The following is a 12,329-nucleotide window of genomic DNA, read 5'->3' on the forward strand; positions in this document are numbered from 1 at the left end:
TAGAGACATTTTACATCTGATAAATATTTTTATATTCTAAATTTTATGATGTAGTTACATTTTATATCTCTCTTAAATAAAGAACCAAATCGGCCCGGGGATTTAGCTCAGTGGTTCCGGCGCCTGCCTCGCAAGCGCAAGGTCCCGAGTTTGATCCCCGGCACAAAAAAAAAAAAAAATAAAATAAAGAACCAAATCAAGAAGCACAATAGAAACTAGCATCACAAGTTTAATATATTTTAAAATATAGAAATACATTTAAACAGCACATTTAAAGAATAATATTATAGACTTCTATTTCTTATTCTCACAATAGGACACTATTAATTGAAAATATATTATTTAATGTACCCCCAATATAGTTAATGTCATATTTTATATAAGATAGGCTGTATTTAAAACAGTATTGTAAATACCTGAATTATAAGCAAACCATAATGATTTTGAATCATTTGCTGATGTAAATTTTGTTTGAAAGATCCAAAAGGACAATTATTAAATGGTAATTTCTGAATATTTTAAATGAATGGTGATTAAGTTTAATCATGGAATTACCATAAATAGCAACTAATTAACTTAAAGGTCATTCTTCAGAAAGTCAGTGCATGTTCAAGAAAAACTTCAGAAGGCATTTCAACACAGAAAGAAAATAAATTAGTTTCAGAGGGAAGAACACTTATGCACACAAACACAAGAGACCCTTCCCATTTGGAGTTATTTGTGCTTGGAGGAAGGTTTACAAAATCCCTTTACAGAGTAAGGTTTTCATTGAGCTCATTCTCACAAACATGAAAAATGGATCTCAGTTGTTCTTTTCAAATGGCATTTCTGTCAAAGCCATTCTGGGATTGATTTTCGGTAACTTCCTTCAGTTTAGTTTCAGTACTTTTACCCCAAAATAAAATCCCTTGCATCACATCAATCAGCAAACTCAGTTAAAAAGAAAGCAAAGAAACTGGCTCTGTCTGCACCCTCTAGTTCCGGCACATTTGACACATGCAGGGACTCTGTGGAGAGGGAAATGAGCACATGTAAATGTTTCTTTATTTTGGACGAAGTTTTTGAATCTGAAAAATAAATCTGCAGCAGTAGTGTTCTAGATAATGGCAGACATGCATGATTTACTTGAGGCAAGAAGGTTGTACTACAATTTTTTAGTGTTAACTTGGAAAGTTACAGACATGGGCTCAAGCCTGTCTCCATAGAATTCCTAAAGCTTTGAGCTCCTTGTAAAATCTTCAGTCCACAAGCCAAGAAGGAATATACCCTTACAGTTACACTAACTCATAAAGCAAACAGTTATAACAATTATGTGTAATCTTTCAGGTTCTATGTCCTGCCTACCAGTTATTTAGTCAAATCAAGTTCAACATTTTACTTTATCTAATGAAGCAGAAACTCTGAAAGAAAAATTGTGTTTATCCAAGCATTTTTTTGTTTGGGTTATTTTTTTTAAGTTTTATTTCTAAATAAGTATCCTATCATAGTTTTCATTGGCACAATATCACCAAATGTATTCAATTTCCTTCAACAATATTAAATAGTCAAAGGGATTCTGTTTAGTCTCAGAAAATTATATAAAAATTGTACTGGAAAAATGTTGAAACAATAAAACTGGACTCAGTATATTCCATTGAAACTTAGACTGAGTGATATATTGTATAGTATAGTGAACTAAAAATAGAATTTACGGATAAGACATCTGCAAAGGAGGATATATACTTTAAATAAATAGAAATGACTATATACATATTATATTATACATATGAAGAAAGATGAAATGATTCAAACTAATTTAGGAAATTCCTCTTTTGTCTGCTCTTTATTGCAGTCATAAACCTTAATACAAATCTTTTTGTTATTACCACAATTGTTTAATATCAATGGCAACCACATGAGCGCACGACCATATTTCTATATTTTTTCAAAATAACATTGGAGCTGTCATCAAAGTACAGAACGGAGATGGCATTTAATTTGGTTGGAGCACAGCAAGGCTTTGGTACATGGTCTGGAAACATCAGATGAACCTAGGGGGGGGAAAACAATGTATTTTAAGAAATAGGGTACACAAAGATCTTGTTTATATTTATAAAATAATATGCTTGCTTTATATCACACACAACCAGGGGAAACTTTAGTCTGACAACCCTACTCCTATTTATGTTCCATGGGGTGAGTTGGTACTGATGAGGAGGGTGTATTCCTAAGCAAGGACGCCAATAATCAAGTCACTAGTTTTATTTACATGTTGGGGGCTCAAAAAGTTGTCCATCAAAGAAGCAAAAATCTTTATGGATTATTCGATGGAAATTTTCCTAGGGAAAAACATGTTAGCTATCAAAGTTGCTTTTGGTTGAAATGATATTTATTTATGTGGTAAGAAATACAGAAGTTATAATTGCAAATCAAAAAGACACAGTAGGATTGTAGAAATATTTAGATCTCTGGATTATTTCTAAAAGAATAATTACATGATAAATCATCAATGTTATGCCAACTTTTAATTTTCCATGGTGAAGGAAGTATAACAATTATAATGAAATAAAATGCAGATCAAAGCCAGTGCTTGTTTTTAAAAATGACTTCAAATCTTCTCCAAAGTGGTTGTTTGTTTGTTTGTTTGTTTGTTTTACCAGACTGGCTAAAGTTTAGTATCATTTTACATTCTCTCTCCCCTGCCCATTCCCTAGATGAGTTGCCAAAAGCAAGTAAAATTAGTTCAGAAGCAAAAGGGCAAGATTACATAAATTGAATATCCATCCTTCCAACAGCCTAAAAAAGGTGGCCGTACATAAAAAGCAAAATGCTAAAACAAAGTGTTGATGTTCATTCTGATCAGACTGGAAGTCTGCCTCTGAGTTGCAATGACTGGGCAAGGAGCCACAGTATGGGTCTCCCCTTCCCCAGCCACCTACTCTAGCCCTGCCTCCCAGAGGAGTTTATGGGAAATCCCACTGATGAGTTTTAAGGGAACTACAAAAGGCAAATACAGCCTCTTGGCATTTTGGCTGCAGTGTCCTGGCTGAAATGATATAGGAGCCCTGAATTTTGACAAAAAACCAGAGGAAAATGAGGCGAGCTGACGTGAGCTTGAAATTTCCTAAGACTGCACAAAACTAAAAACTGAATAATTTCTACAAATTTCAGATGCAGCTTGTGTTCCTCATCAGCTTTATCTTCTGTGACCCACACATACATAATTGATGATCCCTAAGTTTCAATGGCCTTGGCAGCCTCACGTTGCAGTCGCTCTGAGAAAATGGATTGTCCTTGAATGATTTCTCAAATGTATTAGTCACAAACATGCTTTATTTTAACAATAAATATACCTATCTTCTTGTTTCATGTTCTTCACAGAACAAACGTAGAGCATACACAACACCAGGGGAAAAAAATCAAACTTCCCATGTACACTTGAGTTTTGCAATGACTTATGTTCTACATCTCAAGGCAGTGATGCAGAGCAAGGTTTTCTTCCAAGTTAATGTCAGACTTTCTTAAATGTTTGTGTTTCAATGCTCCCTTGTAGACTACAGCCCTAAGAGCTGACAGTATGTAATCATATATTTGTAAGAAAAAAGGAAAAGTGAGAGAAAGGGGGAATATTTGACAAAAGGTCTTTGCCAATAAGTAAGCATGGCTTGCCCTGGGGACACCTTTGATACCTTAGATGTATATCTATGGAAGTGAAATTCTGCATTCTTAATCACTGGAACAAAAAGAGGCAAAGCATTTTCTGAGAAATTATGTGACACTACTTTATAAGCCAGTAAGAGTTGTTCCTCTGTGGCCATTGAGAAAGATAATCATGGTGAGTTCCCTCCAAAAGATGAGAGAGCAGCATTGCTGTCTATCTCCGCATGGAAGCATGAGTGTAACACTACACTTTCACAGTCTACCTACTATCTCTTTCTCCTAGAAAGGCTCTCCGGCATAGAGAAGTGTTTATATTTACAGACAGCAAAGGTGAAGGCATATCAAACTTTAAAATCCACCTCTGAATTTCTACCTTGCATATGGTGCTAAAGTAGGTTAGGGTACAAATGATGACCCAAATTTGCTTTATCTTTCTGTTTTTCCCAATATGAAGGTTATTTCCAAAGTTTTTGATAATAGACATGTCCTAATTGTTATATTGCATTTTTGTGCTCATTTATTCTGTAGAATCTTATGAAGTTAATAAAGATTACAGTAAAATATCACTCAACTATTTCATATATATATATCAAATTAATTTAAAATTTAAGCAGATGGAAGAGGTATTCTTATGTCCTTCCAAATAAAGTAATCCTTCTTCCATCTGTTTAATTTTAATTTAATTACTTTTAAATTAATTGTGGGGGAAAAGCAACATTCTATAAAATAAAAATCTCACAAATTCTAAAAGTACTATAATTTTGATAAGGAGGTCATAAAAAGTCTCACCCAAAAGACAGCGTTTTCTAATATTCACTGCTCCCTTACTGCTTGCCATTCATCAAGCAACTATACTTTTATCATTAAGTTTGATTCTAAAATAATGTATTCCCTCCTTTTCCTCCTCAGCACATGAAGATAAAATTTTCCTAGTAACCCAAACATTAAGTTGGGAATGATATCACATGGTCTTTTATACTTTCTAAGGGCCTCTTACTTACTCTCCCAGGGGGCTGTCCCTCTGCCACATCAACATGTCACACACCCTGAGATACGTCAGACTCTCAAATGGGTTTTTTAAAAAATCTTCTTTAGATACAGTACAATCAGAGACAATCAAATCAACTTATTAATACCTTGTTCACAAAAGAGACTTAATGACTTCTTAACTCCTGGGAGTAGAGAAAAGGAAAGATCATTTTCATGTTAAAGATCACTGAAAGAAAAGAGGAAGAGGAGAGAGGAGGAAAAGGAGAGAGTGAAGGAAAGGAAGTAATCAATACATAGAAAATTTCCCTCCTGCTTATATACTACATTGAACAACTTTTGTGATACCAAAATATGTTGTAAAACTTTCTTAATTTGAGCAAGAACCCTCAGATGAAATTCATCACAGATATTAGTCAATATTTTTGCAATGATTCCTAATGAATTGCTAGGTTAAAAATAGCCTATAGGAGTCTGCCTGTTTGATCACACTGTGTAGTGAAGAACATGATTACTCCAATTTTCCTAGCTGAATCCTTCCCCATTCTGGACTCAGGATTGCTCTTTCAGCCAGCTTGAATTTCCTGACTATACCCACAATTGTTACCTCATCATAGCTATAAAAAGTAACCAGCAGTTTGAGAAGAAAAGATAACACATTGATAATTGTAAATGGATGTTTTTCTGTAAAACAGCATCATACAGTGCTTATATTGCAACCCATTTTGAAACCTACAAAAATAAAGCATACCAGAGTCTGAACAATGGCATGGTTGGTGGCATTCATATGGGCATTAAGTGGAAAAGAACATTCTCCATCACAATAAAATGCAGCATATCCTTCTGGTGCTATAATCCAGTCCTAAAATGCACAAAAAGAAAAAAATATATCATTTAAATGAAAATTAAAACAATTCCTAAGGAATACTCAAATATGTCTCATCTGAGTAAGTTTCCCATGGGCCAACTATTATTCTAATAGGACAGTTCCCCCCCACCCTGTAATATTAAGTCAAAGTTTACAAGTAACTATTTTCACAAGAATTGTCTTCCCTAATTTCTTTCAAGAGGTTGCTATGTAAGATATTTGTAGTATGCATTAATGCATGTATGTATTCATAGATTAAACCATAATCATGAAATAGCATTCTATGTGTTATTCACACAGGAAGTGATGAACTCTGGAAAGTTCAAGTGAACCAGAAAGGGCAAGGAGCATAAATTTAATTGAGATAATTCTCTCTGCTTCTTAATAACTCATTGTTGGTTTTAGAAGTCTTACAACCTCCTATAGCTTTAATATTAGTTCCATGTGCTGTTTTTCTTTTCATTCATCTATTATTAGGGTCTCTGTAGAAGAAATGAATTGGAGCGAATTCCAGAAAATTGCACATGAAAAATTTTAGGAAGCTGAAAATTTGTTACATGCATGATTGCCCCAGCTTTTCCCCCAAGAGAAATAAAATTCATATAAATATATTACTGCCTTATGTATATTGAAAATATATTAAAATTTTAAAAGATATTTACATTTTTTTTTTGGTACCAGGAATCGAACTCGGGATCTTGCACTTGCAAAGAGGTGGGAGAACCACTAAGCTAATTCCCCGGCCCTACATTTTAATATTATTTCTCAATAAGATAGGTCATATATTGAGCATCCATTGTAATAGGATACTAGAAGAAATCAAAAAACTTCATTTTAAACTGTCCTCACATAGAGCCATTAAAAACTATTTTGGTTAAGTATTCTTGCTGAACTTATTTGTGAGGTAAAGTTATGATTTTTGAGAGAAGACATTGTTTTTGTACATTTATCTCATGAAAGAAACATTAGTGTTGACAGTTCCTTTTTCTAGAAAAAGCTCCAAAAGGGCTAATAGACTTGCTTGTATTAGACTGAATTAAAATCTTATATTTGCAATAAAATTAAAAGTTTGTGATATTTAAATGACAGTATGTTTTTATTTCACTTTCTAGATGACACAGTTTTATTTCTTCTTCAGAGAGCTGTTTTTGTCTGTAAAACTTACTGTAGTAGAGAAATGAAAATGATATAAATAAGCCACATACTGATAGCCATTCAAAACTGATTGACTATTTTCCTGGAAAAATTATAACAAAATTATGTGATTATGACTTAGTATGGATTTACAATAAACCACAAAAACAACACTTGAGATGACTGAAAATTCTTACCTGCCATCCCAGATCCCGGAAACTTACATAGAGTTCATGCTTTTTGCAGGCTTGTTTTTGTTCACTTGTATTATAATCTGAAGATTTTTAAAAAATCACAATTTAAACAAACAAAAGCATATCAGATGTAGAATATTTGTTTAATGATATCTCTGATAAGAGTTTTCAAAGGGGTCATAGTCCAAAGACCTGAAACATGAGTTTGAATCTTAATGCTAGAGCCACATACTGGCCATATGGATTTCAGTCTTATCACTTGTGGTGAAGTGTAGACAGGGCCATTTGCCTTATGAAATTCTGACAGGGACTCTGTTACCACTGCTCAACAGGGCACAGCCTGGTGCCTGCCACTCAGTGAGAACTAGCTGTTCAATCTATGTTCATTCATTAATTCAGCACACTACATGGTTCTTAATATATTCATAGATAGTGAATGTTCATAAATATTTTTTATCACCTTCCATGAGGCAGGTGTTGGGTTCTTACTTAGTTGATTCTATTTTAATAAACATCACAAACTCAAGATACCTCAAGCTGAGCTTCTGATCATCCCTCAAAAACCTTTCCACCTCCACATTTCTCCATCCTTGGCTGATGCCAATATTGTCTAGGCAAGAGACCAAGAATAAAACCAAAAAGCTGGGAGTCAAAATAATTTTCTTCCACTCTCCCATCCAATCTATCAAGATACCTCATGTATACTTCCAAACAGATCCAACATCGACCCACTCTCACCACCTCCATCATTGCTCCTGGCCCCATCCACCCTCATCTCTAGCCCAGATTACTGTGGCATTCTCAATGCTCTTCTCCCTGCTGGGGCACTTGCTTGCCTACAGCAAAGCAGTAAGAAGTCCTGTGGTGTCTGCCATAGCACTAGGTGTCCTCACAGCGTTTACTGTCTTTGCATGGTTCACTCCTGTTACCTTCCTCTTTTTCTTTTCTCCTTGCTCCAGCTATGACACTTCCTTGTTGTTACACTCAGAGTTGAACTTGGCCTTACCTTAGAGCCTTGACTCTTACTCCCTGAAACATTCTTCTCTGGAATGCCTAATTCCTCCAGCTTCTCAATCATGATCTTCTCTTCCCATGGAGGCTTTCCCTGACTACCCTATTTAACATTGCAGTAGTCTTGATTTCTCTTATCTTGTTCTTTTCTTTTTCATTTCACTTATCACTTTTTGAAATGCCACGCCATTTACTAATTTATTACATGCATTGATTCTTGTCTGTTTCCTCTCCCCAAATGTGAGCCTCTCCACAGTAAGACTTTTGTCTCCTTTGTTCACTGATGTGGCTCAAGGGTCAGGAAGAGTACACTGCACACCACAGGCCTTCAGTAAACAGTGGAGGAATTATGAACAAATTTCTCATCGTGCTCCACAAACGATTTGATATATAGATATATCACAGGGCAAAGGGGTCCCTCTTACAAGGTCATGTAACTATCTGTTCAGTTACTTCAAACAAATATTTGTCTAATAATACTGTACAAAACAGATAATCCTTAAATTTAGAATGCAAGAGGATTTTTCCTAATTCTAGATCCGTCATTCCTACTGTACAATTAGAACAAATCAGAAGTAATAATGGATAATAGAGGGGAAAATTAGGGGACACTTGGTACTCTTGTTCTTTAGGAAAACCTCCCCTGTAATCTCAGTAAGAGTACAAAAAACTGACTTTATATGTATCATAAAGTACATGTATAGTTATTTCAATTCCATGCTTATTTTTTAAAAAGAAAATAAAACTTAAAGATCCTCGTATATCTGTTCCATCAATGTAGCTGGCATGCCGGCTATGTATATACTGTAACATCACATAGGGAAGGAAGCAATGAAATTTATGACAGAATCTGCTTCCAAGAGTCTGATTTCATAGAGCTTTAGGACCATGTGCTTCCTCCATCAGAAATAAAAACTAATGGATGCTGAGTGGAATTGATATTGTACCCTAGCCAGCAAAGATTGGTAGGTTTCCTAAGAACTGCTCACAGAATAACCTGGGGGAGTAGGCAAGGGGATTGGATTGATACCTTCAAAAAGGTATCGTCAGCCCTGGGGAGATTAAAATGAAATGGCTATAATTCTACAGTTGATGAACCAGTCTACAGATGAAGTCATCCCAGAAATTATTGAAATGTTCTGGTGCCACTGTCAACACAAGACAAAGGATGCTAACATGCCTCGACCATCATGCAGGTGCTATGAATACAGCACTTCTGGGTTCTGTCTTGTAACACTAGGAAAACAATTTTGAAATATTGATCATGTTGTTAAATATTTTATACAAATACCTTTACAGTCAGTTTTGAGAAACTGTAAATTTATTCTTTCTAATTAATTTTTTTGACAGGTCTCCCTAAATCACTACAATGCTCAAGCTAGACTCAGACTTAGGTCCTCCTGCCTCAGCCTCCCAGAGTGCTAGGATTCCAAGCATGTGCCACTGTGCCTGGCTACTTTAATTTAAATCTATCATTTTATCTTGGAAAAAAATATGAACCCCCCCCAAACTATATAGGCATAAAAGATTGTTTTTTTTAAAAAAAAATTGAGCTCTCCAGAGACTTTCAGTGGTGTTCACCCCATTTCCTAAATAAACAGGCTAACCTAGCCATGAAGAGGACAACAGACAAACAAGTGAAAAATAAAAAAATAAAAAAACCTCCTTGTACCAACATTGGTTTCAAAGTAGCAGTTCTTTAGGAGATATGATGAATAGATAGCTAGATAGGACAATCTAAAATAGAATTTAACATTTAAGAATGATAACAACTTATATTAGATAAATGTGGTGTGTTACCTCTGCTTCAAAGCAAGAGATTGTTAAATTTCTCACTCTTAATTCCCAAAGGAAAAGCAAGTAAAGGACGTACATACACCACAAGACCAGAAGACTTTATTTACTCATGTAAAATGGAAAATGATGAATGAAAGTATAAGAGATAAAAAACAAAGAAGCAGGACTGGTGTTACAATAGACTATTATATAATGAAACTGGATATAGCCTTGGGGGTAAGGAAATTTTCAATAAACTCCGAAACCAATAACAATCTCATCTAAAGATAAGGGCTCTAAAAATACGATTACTACTCACTACTTTCCATATCCACACCCTAAAAATCATCCACTTGAATGTACACACAATTTCTGGAATTGCTGTGATTGTTTGCATAGGGATATCTATGTTTGTCTGGGTACCAATCTGTGACACAAAACAGACACCTGAAAACAACAGCTATCTAGTGCATTTCCTTCATTCTACTAGTGAAGCATCAGGTGAATGACCCAATGAATATCTTCACTTTGGAGCCCATTGACATAAAAACTTAGCCACAAGCTTTGTTTTCCAATTGCCTGCTAGAGATTTCTAAGTGGAAATTTCCCAGCTGAGTCCTACACAGTTTCTACTTCTAATCTCACATTATTTTTGGGGGACCTGGAATCAAACTCAGGGCCTTGCACTTGCCAGGCAGGCACTGTGCTGCTGAGCCACATTCCCTGCCTTCACATTGTTTTAACGCTTACACTTTTTTATTAATAAGATCATTGCTCGCTTAGTGGCCAATGACAGAAAATGTATTAAATTTCTTGATTTTCTTTTTTTTCTCCTCAGATTCTACATTAAATAGATCCATAAGGCCCTATTATTTGACCCTTTTCAGTGTTCTAAAGAGCCCACTAGAAGTTCTTTGCACTCTTGGTTACATCATACTTTCTCAACGTTTTCTTCTGGTCATTTTGAAACCTATGATAATGCCTCCTACATCTTTCTTCCTACACTTCTAACTGTAACTTTCATTCCTTATGATTTCACCTATGCATAATTTCCATGTGTACACCAGTCAGTCAACATTGATACATGGTCCTATAATTGTGTATATCAGTTTTAACTGGTTTCAGTCAGCCCTCCATTTTTGGAAAATGTCTATTCTTTCTCAGGTAAGTACTTGATATCTTTCTTATCCAAAATTACATAACAGAAAGTTGTGTGTCTAGTATTAAGTGATACATAGATAATAGATAACTAAAGGTACAAGTAGAACTAGCTAACTCTATACTGAATGCACCAAAATAATTGTTTTAGGCGAGGCTTCTAAAATTTTGCATGATTCAAGGAATAAATATTGGCAATTAATGTTAGTTTCTATGCAAATCACTTGGATTAGAAACATTTTCACCTTTGTAATACCAGTATAGCAGGGTTTACAATATAGTATTGATTTCCAGAGGCTCAGTTTGGAAATGACCAAAATGTTTGTTAGGTATGACATGATTAAACTCATTCTAGGGTTATTAAAAATGCTGCAACATTTAAAAAGAATAAGATCACTGTATTTAAAAGATGACTAAGACACTTTTAAAAACACATAAAAAGATGTAATTTATGTAATTAAATATGGACAACAAAAATATATTATCTCAAGGCCAGGGATTTAGCTCAGTGGTTCCGGGGCCTGCCTTGCAAGTGCAAGATCCCCAGTATCAAAAACAAACAAATAAACAAACAAACAAAAATATATTATCTCAAAGGAAATGTACATATGGAAAGAAAAGTTTAGAAGTACATGTATCATGTTGATATCAGTGTGTGGGGGTAATATAGGATTAGGTGAACAAAGGAAAAGTTTCTGATTTTATTATTTTAAAATACTAAAAGCGTATATTAATTCTGTTACAAAAATTTTTTGAAAAAGTATTTCCAGTTAACTCTACTTTTTTCTATTTTCTTATTTTGATGAATATCTGTGGCTATTCGAGGCAAGAGATATGCCTATCAGAGTTGAAAATAAGCTGAGAATATGTTTCAGTTTGGTTAACTATATGAAAGTCTTACCCTGAGAAGCTGCCATCGATTTAGGCAGGGCCACCACATGATTGCATCCATTTTCAGAGATCTGTACTACTGAGCAAGGCACAGAAGTCCTTGGTAACATTTCTTCAGTGAGCCAAGACTTGCCATTTTTCTTGTTCTTCTAGATTCTTAATACTCTGTCATTTAGCTTTTGGTGTAGCTCTTAGAACAACATCATGGTTCTTTAAAAAAATTCTCCTTACCAGTGTCTTTATGTCTTAAAAGAGTGGTAAGCTTACAATGTAGCTTTGCCTTGATCTCTTTCTCTGACATAAAGAAATTTGGAAGAAATATCCACTGTGCAACCCCGGTATGAAATACACAGTACCTCCCACAATGTGCCTGCTCAAGCTTCTTGCCAAAAACCAGATGATGGGCAGCGTCTACAGAAAAACTGGGAGCAGTGGCTCTATGCACATTCACTGAAAAGAAGGAGGTAATTTCTGTGTGGTATCAGCACAGCAACTTATTCCACAAGGATCTGCAGGCCCCTACTTTGTGCTGCACACTGTTTAGGGCTCTCCCATAGGAGAACCAAGGAGAAAAGGACCTTGGGAAGTCAGAAGGCAGGGATCTTTGAAATGGGAAAGAAATAGGATGAAGATGGCAAGAACGACGTGGATTTCAGTTCTCCTGCCTCTTG

At 35.1% G+C, this 12,329-nt stretch overlaps 1 protein-coding gene across 1 annotated transcript in view; it reads right to left on the minus strand.

Annotated features, from left to right (window-relative positions):
- Nucleotides 1-210: 210 nt before the first annotated feature.
- Nucleotides 211-12,329, minus strand: part of Bmp5 (bone morphogenetic protein 5) — a 141,618-nt gene continuing 129,499 nt past the window's right edge. The window contains exons 5-7 of the mRNA XM_004868831.3: nucleotides 6,826-6,902; nucleotides 5,378-5,488; nucleotides 211-2,030 (exon numbers count right to left, since the gene is read on the minus strand). Coding sequence (XP_004868888.1) covers nucleotides 1,881-2,030; nucleotides 5,378-5,488; nucleotides 6,826-6,902 — 338 coding nt within the window. The 3' untranslated portion in view covers nucleotides 211-1,880. The remainder of the gene's footprint in view (nucleotides 2,031-5,377; nucleotides 5,489-6,825; nucleotides 6,903-12,329) is intronic.

The sequence above is a fragment of the Heterocephalus glaber genome, unplaced genomic scaffold, assembly GCF_053883595.1.
Source record: "Heterocephalus glaber isolate CG9 unplaced genomic scaffold, H.glaber_assembly_v1.0 deba00001610, whole genome shotgun sequence".
NCBI lineage: Eukaryota > Metazoa > Chordata > Mammalia > Rodentia > Bathyergidae > Heterocephalus > Heterocephalus glaber.